This window comes from Ichthyophthirius multifiliis, assembly GCF_000220395.1.
Source record: "Ichthyophthirius multifiliis unplaced genomic scaffold scaff_1120509251146, whole genome shotgun sequence".
Taxonomy (NCBI): domain Eukaryota; phylum Ciliophora; class Oligohymenophorea; order Hymenostomatida; genus Ichthyophthirius; species Ichthyophthirius multifiliis.
The window spans coordinates 1-18,975 of record NW_004086160.1 but is presented as its reverse complement, the minus strand read 5'-3'; the positions used below and the strand labels follow the sequence as shown (position 1 = coordinate 18,975).

The window sequence follows — 18,975 nt, the reverse complement described above, 5'->3', positions numbered from 1 at the left end:
AATAAATGAATTAATTAAACATTATTTTATAATTATTATTTAAATCATTTTATATTTTAATTTAAATAACTTTTAATTCAAAATAAGTTATTTTTTAAAATTTTCTAATATATTAGAACATAAAAATTTAATAGAAAATTCGAATTATGAAATATTAACTTCATAGCAAAAAATATTATTATAATTAATTAAAAAAGGCTAAAATTAATTTAATACACATTCTACAATTTATTTATTAAAAATTAAAAGATAAATTATACTATTAATTGAATATTATTTTATATATTTTTTTTATTTAAAATATATGATTTTATATTTATTTTATCTTAATAATTAAAATTTACAGAAATAAAACAAAAAATATTTAAACACTTAAAATAAAAATTAAAATTATAAATAAATTTTAAATATATTTTTCATAAATAAAAATAAAATAAATTGTTTTTAATTTTAAAATATATTTATATACATTTATTATATTATTCCTTTAATTTTAATATATTTCTTATTTTCAATAAAAAAATTATTATAAATTTTATAGAATCCTATATTATTCATTTAAAATTTAATTTACTTAGTTTTTTATCATAGTAAATTACAATATTTTAAATTTAGTATATTTTATCATTTATTTTTAATATGTAAAAACAAAAAAAATTACTAAAATAAAAATAACCTCAGTTAATAAAACAAAAGCTTAAATTAAAAAAAAATATTATATTATTCAATATATAAAATCAAAAAAAATCAAAATAAAAAAAATATATAATCAAATCAAATGGAATAAAAATAAAATACATTAAATACAATATAATAATAAAATAAATAAATGGCCGAATTTGTAAAAGAAACAAACTAATAAGAATTAAAAATAAATAAATAAATTGCCGAATTAGTAATATAAGAAATCTAATCTTCTTAGAAAAAGTCACCAAAAGCATCAGAAGCTGAAAAAAACTATGTAAAAATACCTTCAATAACTTTTTTCCACAAATTCACATTTGCTTTATTAGGTATAAGTGCTTTGACTGGTTTGAATGCCATTTTAAATGCTTTACATTTTTTCTAAGATAAATTTCCAAAAAATAATTTCGTAGATGTTGCTTTTTACTTCCCAATTCCGATTATGTGTTCTAATTTTTTAGTCGGAGTTACTTTGACAATAATAGGACATAATATTCCATTTGAAAAATCTATTCCTTTTTCTTTAAGAGGAGCAATATTATCTCTAATTTCTTTATGTTTGGTAAGTGTGTACCTTTAATAAACATAGGCTGGCATTATCCTAGTATTCATTATTTTAATATTCTAAGGAACTATGGATAGTATTGCTAATAATTCTTCCGTAGCTATTTCTGGAGCTACCCAAAGTAGATTATTAGTAAACATTTATTGGACTTTTACAGCTTTGTCAGGTATTATTATGAATCTTTTTAGATTACTCGCCTTATGAACTTATGGAATAAAAGAATAAGATAATGGAGTTGCTTTATATTTTGGAGTAGCAGCAGGTTTTTATTTAGTAGGAAGTATATGTATAACTATTTTCGTAAATGGCGACTATTATAAAGCCGTTATGAAAAGAGACTAACTTTAATAATTTTAAAATAAACTATAAAAATAAACAATTCATAGTTCATAAAATGAAATTGATAATGTTTAAGATAACTAACTAGCTATTAATAATGATAATTAAGTATAACCACCTTTAAATATGTAGACTATTTAATAAATATTGAGTATTAAACAAATTTAAACGTCTTAATAATTGGATATTGTTAATAATTATAATAAATCTATATTCTATAAACTTTTTAGTTGCTTATAATTGGTAGGACTTAATCCTTTTTTTATATTTATCAATTAGGTTTAGACTTTTATGCTTTTTCCTGGTGTCTCAGTTTTCTAATACCCTAAATATAGTCATTTTTAATTACCTTATGCACCTATTTTAATGTTTTTGATTTTTAATATAGGCGATACAATTGGAAAATTATTAGGAGGAATTAAATTTTTATAAAAACGATTATTTGCATATGCAATAGTTGTTTCAAGATTTTCATTCTATATTTTTTTTTATCGATTGCTAATTAAAAAATCTCGGAAGATATGTAAAATGATTTCTTTTAAAGTTTCCTTTTATTTATTTTTGCTTTAACGAAAGGAATGGTAACTATTATTTTAATAATTGTGGCAACTTAAAAGACTACAAATTCTAAAGATAGAGATTTTATAAATTACGTTAATGTTTTCTTTTTGACATTTGGTATTACTATTGGAACAATAATGGCCGTAGTTTTTGAAAAAAAATGATTTTTATACAATTATAAATATATTATTTCTTTTTATTACTTTTATTTTTTATATACAAAGAACTAATTATTTTTTTATTATTATTAATATTATATCATATATATTGTTTTCATAATATTAATTTAATTTTATATTATTAAATAATTTTAGAAAATACATATATTCATATATCTTTAACTATTTATTTTTTAAGTTCCAGTTAGCATACTTTTATTCTTATTCGAAATATTATATTATTTTATTTTTCAATAAATAATATTTTAATTTAAAAGTTTCTAAAAATTCATACATTTTCAATATATAAAATTTTTATTTACAAAATTAAATGTTTCATACTGTTTATTATTTCGCTTTTTATATTTTTAAAAGTTTATACTTTCTTTTAATATCAAATATAATATATAGAATTTATCAAATTATTTTATAACTTATTGCAAAAGACAGGAAATTTATATGCCCTAATAAAATTGCATATATCTTATATATCTTATATATAATTTATTTTTATAGTTTTATACATGTTTTTTTATTATTTATATTTTATTTCAATCTTAATATAAGATAAATTAAAAGAAAAAAAATTATTATATGTTTTTATTCGGTATTTAGTTTATTATTTTTAAAAGATTAAGTACAATCTATATTGAATGACTATATGCAAATATAAATGCATTTATATTTTATTTTTTAATATATTTAACAAGTTTTTAATTCAAATATGATAAATATATGCTTTTTAATTTTTTTATGGTTAAGAAAATAATTATATTTTTACAACTTTGTGCACATAATACTTAAAATTAATAAGAATGTGAACATATTGTTTAAAAATCGATAAAATTTTATGAAATTTCATAAATTTTATATAATTAATAATTTTAAATAATGGTTATAATATTAAGATAAAACAACAATATGTTGAATAATTTAAAGAAAATATAATCTTTTTAGATCATTATAGTATTATTTATTCAAAAATGCTATAAATTTAAAAGGAAAAAGATAGAAAATAAAGAGTTAAACTATAAAAAATATATAAGAAAAATTTAAATAAAACTGATATTTATTAATAATTTTAATACTAAAGATTTATTAAAATAAATATAATAATGTACTTTTTTTTTTCTTTCATAAAGGTAAAATTAGTTAAAAGTATTTTTATGATATAAACATACATATTTTCTAAAAGAATAAAAATTTAGCTTATTTTGAATGTTTCTAACCATATAATTATTAAAATAAATATTTTATAGTATATATATAAGAAAAACAAATTATTTATATTTATATAAAAAATGTATTATGAAAATTATATTAATAATTATTTTAAGAAAAAGAAAAAATATAGAATTATATAGACAAGAATATATTAACATGTTTTATATATTTAATTCTTATAAAAAACATAAATAAAAACTGAAAAAAAAAAAAAAATATTCATTTTTTAGCTTAAAATTAATATTTTTTAATACATTATTATAAATCAGCAACTTCATTATCTAATTCTTTAATTTTATTTTCCATTAATACTTTAAGTTTTTTATTTTATTCATAATCAGATTTAATTTCTTTTAAACTATTTTACAATATTTAATTTTGGTTCCTTAATCCCTTATTTTCAATATTATTTACCAATATTTAATTTTCTAAGTATTTTAGATTTTAAACCTATATATGTAATTCTTATATTTATTTCTCATATTCTTCCTTTAAGGTTTCAATCTAGTCTTTATACTAAATTTTTATTTTATCCATTTCTTCTTCATAATTTTCTTATATTTATAGTTTCAAATCTTCTTCTAAATTATTTCTTTCGAGTTTTAATTTAATTAATTGACTTTCCATTTGGGAATATTTCTCAATTACTTCTATTTACTTCTTAGTTATTGCAAATTTCTTATTCATTTATTCTATCAAATTGTTTAATTCTCTTAATAATTCTTCCCAATTATTCGATGAAATACCTCCTACACCTCCTTTTTTTTCCAATACTTATATTTTATATTAATACATGATTATATCTTATTCTCTTTATTAACTAATTTCAATTAAATCGCCTTTTGCCAAGTCTAAATCTTCTTGAAGTTTTTTAATTTTTCAAAAAAATAATTTTTTCTTATTTATATTTTTCCTAATCTTTTTTTGTTCTTGGAATTATTTTAATTAATAAGTAAATTATTTTAATTGTCCCTCATATTCACTTTATTTTTCATAAAGAGAATTATTTTCGTTTTTAAGTTTTTCCTTTTCTTCTTTTAAAATAAGAATTTATCTTTAAAAAAAACCTAAATTTTATCCTTAATTTTTCATATTATCTAATTCTTCTTTTATTTTTTTTAATTCTTCGACTTTGACTTAAAAATCAACTTAAAGTTCATTTTTTTCCTTATTCATTTATTATACATATAAGTTTAATTAATCAATTTTATTTTTCAAATATTCAATTTAATCCTCATAATTATTATTATTATTATTTTCACTTAAGCATAATTATTATTAAGAAATTCTTTATAAAAAACTCTAAACGACATCCGGATGCATTCTATTAGCAAAATCAACAATAAATTATTTCGAAAATCCTTCTTAAATTTCAAATGGTTTTACTAATTAATTAATTGCCAAAACTGCCTAATTTTACTAAATATTAGTTTTAACATAAGAGAGACACCAAGGTTCTACTTCAAAAATCGTTTTTCCGTTCTAATGTATAATAAACCATGGATGTTTTTTAATTTCTCCTAAATTTTTTCTCTATTAAGGATCTTTTTTACACAAACTATTTACTAAATCCTTTGCTAAAACTGGAAAATCATTAGGAAAATTGATCTTTCCTTATAGTATATTTTATTCTAATTATCTCCTCATTTCATTCTAATCATTAACTAAATTAGATACTCCAAAAGGTGCTTTACCGGTAATTAATTCATATAATAAAACCCCTAGACTCCATATATCGAGTTTCTCATCATGTCCTTTTTCTAGAATCATTTCTGGGGCCAAATAATCTAATGTACCACAGTAGGTATTTCTTTCATTATTTTTAAAATTAGACCATCCGAAGTCTATTAATTTTAATCTGCCTTCACTTAAAATTAAATTCTCGGGTTTTATATCTCTATGTATTATTGCCGGATTTTATGAATGCAAATACTCAACGGCTAATAGTATATCGGCCATGTATTTTTTTACTGTATTTTCATCAAAACGACCTACTTCTCTTAATATTTTCCATAATTATCCACCTCCGGCATATTCAAGGACTAAAAAAATACTTTTTTCTTCCTCAAAATGGTTATATAGTTTTATTATATTAGGATGGTCTAAAGTATACATTACTTTAACTTCTGTTTGAATTTATTTATACATTCCTTAATTTTTTATTTGTTATTTATCCATTTATTTTAAAGCTACTAATTGGTTTGTCTTTTTAGATTTTGCTTTATATACTTTACCGAATGCTCCTTGGCCGAGCTTTTCGATTAATTGAAAATCGTCAGTTTTTAATTCACTTTCTAAACGGCCTTGAACTGTTGGACTTAGTATTAATATACGTTCTTTTAATTAATTTAAACCGAGTTTTTACATTTTTTTCTATTTCCTATTTTTATTTAGTATTTTTTCTTTTTTTTTCTTTTTATTTGTTCTTTTTAATATAATTATAAAGTTTTTTTTTTTTTTTTGTTATAAGAATATTTTTATATATTTTTTTTTTGATTAAAGTTTATTATTTAAGGTAATATTAATTAATAAATAAATATAATATAAAAATTATTTTAAAAAGAATTATAATTATTTAAATTTTAAAAAAAATATAATATAAATATTTTATTTTGTTATAGTAAAATATACTTTTCAATAAGTTTATAATAAAAATATGTTATTATTTATTAATTCTAAAATAAAATAATGAGTATTTTAATAAAAAAAAAATATAAATTAAATAATATTTAATTATTATAAAAAATTTACATATATTTTTTTATTATTCAAGATAAATAAAATATAATTAATAAATTTTTATATTCTAAAAAAAAGTATTTTATTATATTAATAATTAATTGTTTATAAAATTATAAAATATTAAATTTGTTTAATGTCTTATATTATTAAATATATTGAATTAACACAAAAAATAAGATAATTATAATTTTTATTTAAAAAAAATATATTCTTTTACAATTATTTATATAAAAAATTATATTTAAAAAATTAAATGTATAAACATTTAAACAAAAAAATATTAGAAAGTTTTAATAGTTAAAAATAAAATGATTAAAAAATTATAAATTAATTTATAAAAAATAATAACATTTAAAATATACGTAAATATAAATATCTTAATAATTATTATAATTTTATATTATTATATATTATTATGTATTATTATATATTTATTATTATAACTTAATAATTAAACATGTTTATAAAATCATTATTTAAATTGAAAAAAAATTCATTTTTTAAAATAAAATATAATTTTAGTGTTAGTTAAAACTTATATGGTAAAGCAATTATATATATATATCTATATATATATATATATATATATATATATTATTTATATACATATATATATATTATTTATATAAATAATTAAAGAAAAATTAATATAAATTTAGAATTATTAGGTTTAAATTAATAAAGTTCTCTTGGTGATATAAAAAAAACTTATTATAAATTAGTATAAAGTTATCATCCAGATAAAAACCCAGAAATATAATCAAACGAAAAATTTATTAAAATAAATGAGTAATATTAAATATATATATAGATTAAAATTTTACTTAATATAATATAATAAAAAAAAGAGCATATAAAATATTGGTTGATCCTTAAAAAAAAATGATATATGATAATTAACTTTAGAATAATATAAACTAATCGAATTTTTAAAAAACTTACTTTAAAGATATCAAAAATAAATAATATTATTAAAATACTATAATGGAAGAATTTCTTATGCCAAAAAAATATACGTAGTTTATTAAAAATGTATTAATTTATAAATAAATTTTAAATTAAAATTAAGAACTGAAAAGGCATTTGAATTTAATGATATTGATGATTAGTAAATTAAAAATGAAACGTTAAATGGATTAAAATAAGAATAATATAATAATAATGGTTAAAAATAAATAAAAGGCTCAAATATCGAATAAATACTTCAGATTTCTGAATAAGAAATATAAATGGGAGGATAAAAAATATTATATTTTGAAAGAAATACAGTATGTAAATGCAAATATTCAAGCAAGTAACTATACAAATATCAAATATGTAGAAATTGTTAAAATACTGGAGTTTTTAAATAAAAGAATCATATAAAAATTTAGATTCCAAAAAAAGTTATTGATGGAGAAATAATAAAATATTTTAAAAAAGTAAATATGAATATAAAAAAAATACATATATATATATATATATATATATATATATATATATTTATATATTTATATATTTTTTTATATGTATATTTAGGGAAATTTAGAATCAGACGAATAAATTCCAGGAGATCTTGTTGTTAAATTTATTATTGTAAAAGAAAATTAAGTAAAATTAAAAAAGGCATATATATATCATTTTTTTTAAATTATTATTATATTTATTTTAAAAAAAATATTATTTTATTTATTTTTAAAAAAAAGACCGAATAAAAAAAGAAAATAAATTTGAAAAAAAACAATTGAAAAATATTTAAATATTTAGTTTTTATATAAAACAGAAATTTTTTTTTTTAGTTTTTATATAAATATATTATTATTTTATATAATTCCAATTTTTTAAATTATCAAAAAAAGAAAAAACTTTTTGAAAAATATAAAAATTTATAAAATATATTTTTAATATTAAAAATTGAAAAAAATAATTATTATAAAATTAAAGATTAGTTAATACTATATACTTATATATATAAATAAAAAATGAACAATCAACATAAGATAAATAATCATTATTAAGAGAATAATAAAAATTAAAATAATGGAAATTAAATTAATGGATAATAATAAAATAGTATGGAAGAAGATGAATGCGAAATTTATTTAGATATACCAACAAAAAATGAACCAAATATGCTCATTGATTATTTAGATAATAATTAATATGATTTAAAATAGCATACTACAGTTTAAAAATATTAATTATTTAAAAAAATTTAAGAAGAACCTTAATATTATTTTAATTTTGGTTTTGATGTAAATGATTTTTCCGCTTATTTACAAAAAATTAGTTATATGAGAGCTGCGAGAAAATGTATAGAAGAACATATAAAAGAATATAAATAATAATAAAACAAAACAAAAGAATAATAAGAAAACAATTGAATAAATATATCTTAATAAAAAAATAAAAATAAAAACTAAATATATATGTTTATATTATTTTATTTGATAATAAAATTTTATAATGAAAAATTTAAATAAAAAAATAAATTTTTAAAAAATGGATATAAAGATATTATTTATTATATATATATTTTTAAATAAAATAAAAATTAAATTAAAAAAATAATAAAAAAACTATATATAAGTATTAAATTTTAAGATTAAAAATCATTAATAAAATATAAAAGATATTATTTTAGTAATATAACATGTATTAATTAAACGCATATGAAAATTATTTTTAAAGATTATTAATAAATAGAGTAAAATTGAGTTATCATAGTTATTTTTAGTATTTTGTAAAAATCTTTTAAAATAAATTATATAATATTTGTTTTAATAAGGTTTTTTAATGACATAAATATTTTGTAAACATAAATTTATAAAAAATAATTAATTTTTATATTCTTTATTACAAAATATTTATTAATATTAAAAATAAATTACTAGTAAAAATATAATAAGATAATTTATATGATATAATTTTAAAACTTTTTATATTTTTATTTAATTATACATATTTATAAATATTATTAAATTTAAAAATTGATTTTATAAAATTATTTAAAAAAATATTTTAAAAATGTAATATGTATAAGTAAAAATAAAAATAAAAATAAAAATTATAATATTATTTTAATTTAAAGATATGAAAATAATAAAAATATTTAAAAAATTTTATATTAAAAAGTTAAAATTTTAAAAATATTGAGACTAATTATATATAAATTTATAAATTTATAAATTTATAAATTAATATATATATATATATATATATATATATATATTAATTTTATATGCTTTTAAAAATAAAAATAAATATATATTTTTTTTATTAATTATTAATATTTATAATTATGAATTAAAAGATATTATATATTTAATGATTTAAAATTTAAAAAATTATAACTAAAATAATAATAAATATTATTAATATATATAAAATATATATATAAATCATGTTATAAATTATAATAATTATTCTTAATCATTCTATTCATACATTTAATAATATTTTCCAAAATTAAAATCTTATTTATTAAAATTTTCATTTAAAATATCTTAAAATTATAAATAAAAAACTAAGATATCCTTACATTGAACCTCTTTAAAAATAATATAAAATTAACTTTTTAATTTTTCTAATATTTCTTTAAAAAAAGGATTAAATTCATTAGCCTCATCCCATTTTAAATGTAAGAATTTCTTACTTGTTTGATAAAAATCGCATATTTAATTTTATTTTTAAAAAAATCCTTTTATTTTTTCAAAAAAAGATTCAAAAATTTCCTTTATTAAATTTAAATCAAAAATCAAAAAATGCCTTAAAATATTTGCTTTTTTATCCTCAAAAAATAACTGAAATTAATCTTTTGAGAATTTATTATATTTTTCAGGTTCATTTAATTTTATTCTCCTATATACTCTATATATTTTTTAATACCCTTTTTTTATCATAAAAAAGCACGTTAAAAGTACACAATTATTATTTAAGTTGTTATTAGTTTATTAAAATTCTAATATTTTTAAAGATAAAAGAATAAAAAAAATCCCTTTATTTCTTTTTTGGATAAAATTATTTACCAAAATATTAATTGTTGACTAATTATACTATAATACTACTTATTAATTGTACAAATCCTCATAATTTTAACTTTTAAACTCTTCACTTGTCAAAGAAGCAGTATTGCTGATTGTACTTGATGAAATTTTAGAAGATTAATTAGCAGAACTAGCAAATTCATTGAATATATCGTTTTAAATATGTGAGTTCTTTGACTATTATCTCATATATACTTCAAGCACATCTTAATATATTCCCCCTATTTCTATTAAATCAGATATATTTTAAGGTTCTTTACTTACATTGAAATATTCTAGACAATACTACTTCATTACATTGAATTTTTGGTCTATATTTTAAATTTCAATCGAATTAAATTTATTAAGGGATTCAAGTAATTTCTCTGGATTATTTTATTGCTAAAATATATTTTCTAATATTAATTAATTCCAAGAAATTCTTTAATATTCATCTTTCTCAAGCATTGAAGCAATTAATTTCTTAACTAAAGGGGTAGTACGAGGTATTTCTGGTATACTTAGAGGCTTCTCAAGTATATTTTTCGATAAATCATAATAGTTTTCCCCAGTAAAAGGTAACTTTCGGTACAACATTTGATAAAAAAGAACACCTAAAGACCATATATCGGCTTTGTGAGGACAATATGGTTATTTAGAAATTATTTAGGGGCAACAATAAGAAGGAGTACCTACTAAAGAATGAATTAATTCAGAATTATAATCAGATTTTGAAATGATTTTAGAAAAACCGAAATCGGCAAGTTTAGCAGTATTTTCATTAAATAAAATATTTGCTGGTTTTATATCTCTATGGACCATGTTTTTAGAAATGAGAATCTTATATCCTTCTATTATTTAAGTAATAATTTTTATAGATTAGTTTTCAGATATATAGCCCCCATTTTTATTTAATAGTTATTGTAAATTTCCTCCTGTACATAATTCAAGAATAATATAATAATTAGATTTAGTTCTTTTTATATAGAAATAAAAAAAATTATAATTATATTAATATAAAAAATTAAATGTATAAAAATATATAATTAAATTTAAAATTATATAAATATATATTTAAATATAAAAATGTTATGCTAAAATAAAAATTATAATGAATTAAGAATATTGCAATAAAAATTTTAAAATATTCATTTTTAATAAAAAATTTATTTATAAATATATATTTTATATCTCTATAAATTGATTTTAATTTTTCAAATAATTTTTTACTGTACATTTTATATATATATATATATATTATATATATATATTTATATATTTATATATTTATATATATTTTTACTTTATTTTATCTAACATTTCTACTATATTTTTTCCTTTTATTAATTACATATTTTCTATTTCTTTTTTTATTTTTTTTTATATATCATTATCATCTTTATATTTTTCTTGTATTTTTTTTAGATCAATTATTTTAATTGCTACTTACTGATTATTTGTACGGTTTAAGCCTTAGTAAACTTTACCATAAGAACCTTCTCCAAGTTCTTTTTTTAAAAAAATTAAATATTATCCTAGTTCTTTTATTTTATCGTTTGACATTTTTTTTATAAAGATAAAAATGTTTTTTTTTTTAATATATTACAATCCTTTAATTTTATTTATATTTTTTTTGTGAAACATATTTAATTTAAAATAAATAAATATTTAAATAAAATATTATTATTTTTAGTTATGTCAAAAAAACAAAAAACAAACGTATAATTACCCCCAGTTGTAGAACCTGAACCTCCCAAAGAAGAACATTTATAATAAACAATTGAATAGGAAGGTTTTGGACGTTTCGAATATAGAAATGGATTAGTATATGAAGGTTAATGGAAATTATTTAATAATTAAAAAGTTAAACATGGAGAAGGAGTTTTAATATTTTAAGGTTTATTATTTATTTATATATTACTTTTTAGCATTGTTTTTTTATATTTCAGTAATTAAATAAAAAAACTCAATCAAAAAAAAGCTATAAACTATTTTTTTAGTGATTATTTTTTGTAGATTGTTTTTTTAGACAAAATAAAAAAAAAATTATAAAAATAGATAGATATATAAACTTATATATATATATATATATATATATATATATATATATATATAAATATTTATATATATATATACTATAATAAATTTTATTTTCAATTTCAAAAGGTTCTACAAGTTATGAAGCTGGAAACGAAGAATATAGGGGTTCATGGGAAGATGATTAAATGAATGGTTTTGGAGTTTATAAGTATTTTTTTAATGATTTATTATTATATTTAAAATAAAATAGATATACCAGTGGTGCTATTTATTCTGGAGAATGGAAAGATGGAAAACATAATGGAAAAGTAATAACATATTTATAATTATTTTTTCTTTATATAAAGATATATAGGGAATTTATGAATTTCCAGATGGAACATTATATGAAGGGGAATGGAAAGAACATAAAATGCATGGAGAAGGTTATTTTATAGATAAGTAAGGAAATAAATGGGAAGGAGAATTTGTATAAGGAATATTTTAATCAAAGATGTAAAAAGAATTAAAAATGGAAAAAATGTTGAAAAAAAAAGGTTTTTGTTTATTATATTTTTGTTATTAAAAAATATAAATAAATATAGAATAAGAAATATTGTAAAGCTGTATTGAATTTTTTTAAAATTTTAATGAAGCATTTTCAAAAAGTGATAAAAAGACTTTTAAAGAAAATCTTCTTCCATTTTTTGTTACATAGGAAGAAATAAAACTATATGTTGGAGGTCCTTATCCTAAATTTGAAGACAAAACTCCAGACAAATGGTATTTAATTCATATATATATATATATATATATATATATATATATATATATATATATATATATTTATATATATATATATTCTTAGGAACGAAATTATTACATACTTTAAAACCTATACTATGGTTAATGTTTTAAGACATAGTTCTAATGCCAAGATTTTATAATAATAATAAATTTTAAGTAGTTAGTTTAATGGTTTAGGCTAGATTGTTGAATTTTAAAAAGAAGAAGGCGATAAAATTGCGAAATTAGTATTATGTAATGCAATTTAAAATTAATGGACTATTGTTTATTATTATGATAATATAGAACCTGAAGTTAAAAAAAAGAAATGATTTTTTTTTTTTTTAGATTTATTATATTTTGTATTTTTACTTTATTTAGATATATTAAATTTTTATTTATATTTCTTTTCAAATTGATAAATAATTACTAAAAAGATTATAATATATATTATATTAAAAATTATATTAATTGACATATTATTATTCAAGAATTTTTTAATTAATCAAATAATATATAAGTATAAATAAATTATAAGAAATTAATAAATACATAATATATATATAAATATATATTAAAGTAAATGATAGAAAAAATATATTTTGCAATATTTTTAATAATAACATGTATTATATACAAAACAATAATGAAAAAAGAAAAATTAAACAACGAAATAGTCGCCTTAACAAAGAACTTTAATAATTTAAGTTTAAAAATTTCATAAGTTTTTTTTTATATAAAAAAAAAAAAATATTCATTTTTTTTTTTTTTAATTATATAAAGAACAGTTTTACAATCGTAGATGACAACATACTTAAAGTTTTATATGATGATTGCCTTACATACTATAAAGAAAAAAAAATGCATAATATAACTTCTTTAAAGGAAAAAATATAAAATTGCATTGAAATATTATTTCAATTAATTCCGAAAATGTAAGAGCAGAAAATTCAAGATGTCTATGCCTAAAATTTTCCTCATATATTATTATAAGATTAAAGTCTTCCTGAAATACTATTATTAAAATCGTTTTTAATATACACATGGTAGACAGTGGAAATATTTGCAAATGCACTCTGTTTTTAAAATCATATACCTACGTAATTTATACCTATATTAAGAAAAATGTTAGCGGATAAACTTAATTCTTGCAGTGAACATATTGTTAAAAAAGCTATAATTTCAGTTGTAATAATATGATAAATATATTATTAAAATTATATATATATAAATAATTATATAAAATATTATATATATATATATATATATTTTTTTATTTATTTTTATTTATTTATATTTATTATATTAAAAGTTTTTAAGAAAAGAAAATGATATTAAAATTGATGAAGATAGCTTAAAAGTTATTTTTTCTGTAAATAGGATTAGTTGGATATAAAAAAAAATATTGTTTAATTATGTATTAATAAATTAGATTAATAAGAATAAATAAGTTTTTATTTTTAATAACTTTCAAAACAATAAATCAAAACCTAATAAACTTAAGGACATATTATGACATAAATTAAAAGATTTTCAGACACTATTACAGAATGAATCGAAAATCTTTTTATTTAGTTTCTTTCTTTTTTAGGATTCTTAATTTTTTAAATATATTAATATATATATATATATATATCATAATAATAATTTTATTTATTTATATACATATTTAAATATATGTAATTTATCTAGAAATGAATAAATTATTATTTTTTATTTTTTATAAAAATATAATCTATTTAATCTACTTAAATATAGTTAAATAAATGATATGTAATTTTTTTATTCTCAAATATAATTATATTATATATAGAAAGTTTCTATTTAATTACATATTTAATAATATTATAAAAATAGAATTTTTATTATTGTTTTTTATTTTAAATTCTAAAAATTAAAACAATAAATATGATTAATAAAATTTTATAAACTAAAAACGTCTTAAGTTATTTATTTTTCTTTTTGTATTACGAGAATTGTATGAGCATGATGTGTTTTTTATTAATCATATTTTTTATATTTATTTTGACAGACTTAAATGATAAAAATTGTTTATTTTAGAATTAAAAAATAACAATAGTAAAAAGTGAAACCTTTGCTTATTATAAAGAACATTATTAATAAATTTCCAATATATAAAAACTTAAATTTTTATAAAATAATGTTTAGATTAATAATATGAATCAAATTTAGAATTTGACAAATAATCAAATATAATAATAACATAATAAAATTATTTAAAATAATTAATAATAATTAATGTAAAACTAAAAATATTAATTATATTCTAATAATAAGAATTATATTAATAATAATTATCAATAAGTATAAATCAATAATAATTAAATAGTTTAAAAAAATTGCACTTTTTAAGAAAATCATATAAGTCTATAAAAAAATTATTATTAATAAATTAAAAATTATAGTAATAATATTAAATAAGGAAAAATTAATAAAAATAACTAAATAATTAATAGAAACATTGATTAATAGATTAACTTTAATTAAAATAATTAAGGAATTATTTCTAAAGATAATTAAATGATGAACAGAAATTCAAATTAACAATAAAATTTTAATAATAATATTTAGTTTTAATTTTAAAATATAATTAAAAGTGATTAAAATGAATAAAAAAATAATAATTATTATTTTAGCAAGAATTAGAATAATAATATTATTTTGAAAAATTCTAATATTTAATAAAAATATAGTGAATAATAATTAAATCTTAAAAATATAAAATAATTTAATAGCTTTTAGTTTTTTACTTTTAATAATTAATAAATGTAGAATTAATTTATTTAAAATAGATTTTTCGTTTAATAATCAAAAAATTAAAATTCCTAAAATTAATATGAATAAAACTAAACTGCTAGTTTTAGATAACATAGTAATTTTTACTAATGATTTTTTATATTAACTTTAGTATTATAGTTTCTTGAATTAAAATAAAAAAATACTATAATTATATATATATATATATATATATATATATTATAATATATAGATAATATTTTATTATAAAAATTTTGATTTAATTAAAAAAAAAAATTAAACAAATAGAATTATAGTTTAATTTTTTTATTAATTGATATTTTTTTAATTTTTTAAAAAAATTAAAAAATTTAATTAACAAAGAAAATAAAAGAAATAATAATTTTATAATTTAAAATTATTCAAATTTATAATAAATAATAATATAAAAAAAAAAATTTAAATATATAATATAATGAAAAATTAAATTTTATTAATATTATAGTAAAATCATATTAAATTTGAAAATAATTTATTATTAAGTTATATTTTTTAAAAAAATCACTTATCATTTTATATAAATTTTTAAAACTTAATAAAAAAAAATTATTAATAAAAATTGTTTTATTATTTATAAATTTATAATTTAAAATTACTAATTTTTTTTTTGCTTTAATATATTAAATTTTTAATAGAATTATTTTTAAGCTGATTAAAATACTTATATAGTTTTCGGGATTAAAGACAAATATTTTTTTTTTGATAAATTAATAATTATTGTTTAAAATATTTTTATTTTTAATATTTTTTTAAGTTAACAAAGATATAAATAATTTTTTTTTCTTTATAAAAAAAATATAAAGAAATATGTATCTTGTATTTTTTACAATCTTTTAAATAAATAATTATCGTTAGTTAGGTTTGTTATTAATATATAAATTCTTATTTTTCAAATAAAATACCAATTTAAATTTTTAATAGAAATTCAAAAATAAAAATTTTATTTTGCATTACAATATCATTTTAATATTTTAAATATAATTTTTATTTAAAAAAGATAAAAATAATTTTAATTAAAATAAAAAAAATAATATAGTCAAATTTTATATAAAAATTAATAATATATATATATATAAAAAAAAATATATTTTCATTTAATAATATGAATTAATTTTTATTTTGTTAATAATATTGATTAAAATTTTATGTTGGTTTATAAATTATACGTAAAAATTTATATATTATTAAAATTTATTTAATTATATTTTATTTTTTATAAGTAGAAAATAATATTTACAAGTAAATTTATTGAATTAAACAATTAAAGTTTTTTAAATCTAATAATATAAATATAAAAATTATATCTATTATATTTTTAATAAATTATTTATATATTTATTTATTAATTAATGTATTCAAAAATATTTAATTTTTTTTTTTTAAAAAGATTATTATTTTATTATAATAAAATTTTTATTTTTTAAAATAATGTCATTAAAAATATTTCTTTTTGTAAAAAATTATTTTTTATTATTTTAGATAAATAGTTTTACTATATTTATATACATTTTTATGAGTAATTATTTATATAAAATTAGAAAAAAAAATTTAAATTAAATTTAACTTTTTAATTTAATAATATATTTTATTTTTTAAAATTATATATATTATTATGTAATATATTTTACGTATATAATATAAAATCACATTTTTTTTTTTAATTTATAATTATTTTTGTAAATAATATAAATTTATTAGATGAAAAAATATTTATAATATTTTATATATTTTAAAAAATGAAAAATTATTAATATAATAATTTCTTTGTTTTTATTTTTTAATAAAAATTAATTAATATCAAAGTTATTAATACAATTATAATAATATTTAAACAGGAACTTTTTAATTTAAATTAAGTAAAGAAGGTTCAGTTTTTAACCAATTAAATCCTTCTAATTTTTTATCTACATTTTTATGTTTTAGAATTTCTTTAGTAGTTTTTCCACTTTTTTAATAATAAAATAAATAAAAAAATAAAATACATTGCAATTAAAAAACATGACATAAACATAAAAATATAAGAGCCAAACATATAAGACCTATAGGAATAACAAAAATGAGTATAAATGTTAAACTAGCTTTAAAAAATATATAAATTTATAAATATATAAATATATATATATATATATATTTATATTTTAATAAAACTACGTTTATTATCTTAATCATTATTATTTTAACTTATTAAAATAATCCAAATAATTATTCCACAAATTAGTGAAATACATAAGGCAACTAAAGAGCATATAAAAACAATAAAAAATCTATAATTTCTTTTTCCTATGCAATTATTTACGAAAGGACAATGATGATCAAAAACTTAAACACAATTATTGCAATGACTACAATGAGAAGCCCTTGGTGGTCTATAAATTTAACAAGTTGAGCAATATTGGTAAGTTGAAGGTTATATAGGATTATTATTATCATTTCCATTTAAAAATAGTTAAAATTATTGAGAATTTTATTAATTTTAATTTAATAGTAAAAATTGTTTTCTTGGTATTATACCAGGATCTGAAAATCCTGTTAAAACTAAAAAAAAAATGGTAATCACAAATAACAATATGTTAGATATAGATAATATTGGTGAAAATATATTATATAAATCAGGAAATATAAATATTAAATAAGGTATAAATAATGCTATTAAAGTAATCCATGTATATCCGTTTTAACAGCAATCTGATAATGGACCGGTTATGCACTTTCCTTTAAAATATATACGATTTTTACTAGGCCAAAGTTCATATAAAGGAATTGATTATTAATTTTTATATTTTTCTAAAATTTATTAAAAAAAATAATTTTATGTATATTAATATTATTATTAGTTTAACATTTTTTTATTTTTAATTAAAATATATTTTATAAATATATATATATAAAAGTAATTTAATTATTTTTAAGATTTTTAATTAAAATTAATTTTAGTTACTTCTAAAAATAAAAATAAAAATAAAAATAAACATTAAATTAATTATATTTAAATTAAATATGGAAATAATATATAAATGAAAAATAAAATATTTATATATAAATATAAATATAAATATAAATATATATATATATATAT

At 14.9% G+C, this 18,975-nt stretch overlaps 4 protein-coding genes across 4 annotated transcripts, besides 45 other annotated features; 2 read left to right on the top strand and 2 right to left on the bottom strand. All coding sequences in view use genetic code 6, as the record gives it.

Annotated features, from left to right (window-relative positions):
• Positions 1–23: 23 nt before the first annotated feature.
• Positions 24–67: a microsatellite.
• Positions 68–733: 666 nt separating this feature from the next.
• Positions 734–763: a microsatellite.
• A 66-nt stretch (positions 764–829) lies between these two features.
• IMG5_149060 (nucleoside transporter family protein, putative) lies at positions 830–2,313 on the top strand (the record flags this gene model as incomplete). Its single annotated transcript, XM_004030943.1, has 2 exons — positions 830–1,381; positions 2,206–2,313. The coding sequence occupies 2 exons, from the start codon at positions 830–832 to the stop codon at positions 2,311–2,313; spliced, it is 660 nt and encodes a 219-aa protein (XP_004030991.1).
• Positions 2,314–4,789: 2,476 nt separating this feature from the next.
• IMG5_149050 (hypothetical protein) lies at positions 4,790–5,898 on the bottom strand (the record flags this gene model as incomplete). The annotated part of the gene is made up of 2 exons (XM_004030942.1): positions 4,790–4,855; positions 5,098–5,898. The coding sequence occupies 2 exons, from the start codon at positions 5,896–5,898 to the stop codon at positions 4,790–4,792; spliced, it is 867 nt and encodes a 288-aa protein (XP_004030990.1).
• A 157-nt stretch (positions 5,899–6,055) lies between these two features.
• Positions 6,056–6,134: a microsatellite.
• Positions 6,135–6,656: 522 nt separating this feature from the next.
• Positions 6,657–6,711: a microsatellite.
• Positions 6,657–6,714: a microsatellite.
• Positions 6,677–6,715: a microsatellite.
• Positions 6,716–6,825: 110 nt separating this feature from the next.
• Positions 6,826–6,901: a microsatellite.
• An 818-nt stretch (positions 6,902–7,719) lies between these two features.
• Positions 7,720–7,771: a microsatellite.
• Positions 7,772–7,904: 133 nt separating this feature from the next.
• Positions 7,905–7,957: a microsatellite.
• A 324-nt stretch (positions 7,958–8,281) lies between these two features.
• Positions 8,282–8,312: a microsatellite.
• A 922-nt stretch (positions 8,313–9,234) lies between these two features.
• Positions 9,235–9,281: a microsatellite.
• Positions 9,238–9,280: a microsatellite.
• A 14-nt stretch (positions 9,282–9,295) lies between the features above and the next one.
• Positions 9,296–9,320: a microsatellite.
• A 99-nt stretch (positions 9,321–9,419) lies between these two features.
• Positions 9,420–9,451: a microsatellite.
• Positions 9,444–9,488: a microsatellite.
• Positions 9,453–9,484: a microsatellite.
• Positions 9,489–9,541: 53 nt separating the features above from the next.
• Positions 9,542–9,590: a microsatellite.
• Positions 9,591–9,608: 18 nt separating this feature from the next.
• Positions 9,609–9,674: a microsatellite.
• Positions 9,675–10,362: 688 nt separating this feature from the next.
• On the bottom strand, positions 10,363–11,840 carry IMG5_149040 (protein kinase domain protein; the record flags this gene model as incomplete). Its single annotated transcript, XM_004030941.1, has 3 exons — positions 10,363–10,395; positions 10,563–11,253; positions 11,581–11,840. 3 exons carry the CDS (start codon positions 11,838–11,840, stop codon positions 10,363–10,365), a joined length of 984 nt encoding a protein of 327 aa, XP_004030989.1.
• Positions 11,261–11,348: a microsatellite.
• Positions 11,300–11,343: a microsatellite.
• Positions 11,304–11,363: a microsatellite.
• Positions 11,517–11,574: a microsatellite.
• Positions 11,841–11,961: 121 nt separating the features above from the next.
• IMG5_149030 (MORN repeat protein) lies at positions 11,962–13,482 on the top strand (the record flags this gene model as incomplete). Its single annotated transcript, XM_004030940.1, has 6 exons — positions 11,962–12,174; positions 12,444–12,525; positions 12,568–12,625; positions 12,673–12,853; positions 12,902–13,079; positions 13,165–13,482. Coding segments are annotated over 6 exons (960 nt in total), but the record flags the coding sequence as incomplete, so codon positions are not given.
• Positions 12,351–12,417: a microsatellite.
• Positions 13,091–13,158: a microsatellite.
• Positions 13,414–13,482: a microsatellite.
• Positions 13,483–14,276: 794 nt separating this feature from the next.
• Positions 14,277–14,352: a microsatellite.
• Positions 14,286–14,352: a microsatellite.
• Positions 14,287–14,340: a microsatellite.
• Positions 14,287–14,351: a microsatellite.
• Positions 14,301–14,351: a microsatellite.
• Positions 14,327–14,389: a microsatellite.
• Positions 14,328–14,389: a microsatellite.
• Positions 14,390–15,349: 960 nt separating this feature from the next.
• Positions 15,350–15,389: a microsatellite.
• Positions 15,361–15,397: a microsatellite.
• Positions 15,390–15,438: a microsatellite.
• Positions 15,439–15,476: 38 nt separating this feature from the next.
• Positions 15,477–15,521: a microsatellite.
• A 530-nt stretch (positions 15,522–16,051) lies between these two features.
• Positions 16,052–16,091: a microsatellite.
• Positions 16,092–16,263: 172 nt separating this feature from the next.
• Positions 16,264–16,322: a microsatellite.
• A 291-nt stretch (positions 16,323–16,613) lies between these two features.
• Positions 16,614–16,651: a microsatellite.
• A 417-nt stretch (positions 16,652–17,068) lies between these two features.
• Positions 17,069–17,102: a microsatellite.
• Positions 17,103–17,984: 882 nt separating this feature from the next.
• Positions 17,985–18,030: a microsatellite.
• Positions 17,987–18,036: a microsatellite.
• An 804-nt stretch (positions 18,037–18,840) lies between these two features.
• Positions 18,841–18,868: a microsatellite.
• A 35-nt stretch (positions 18,869–18,903) lies between these two features.
• Positions 18,904–18,975: a microsatellite.
• Positions 18,926–18,975: a microsatellite.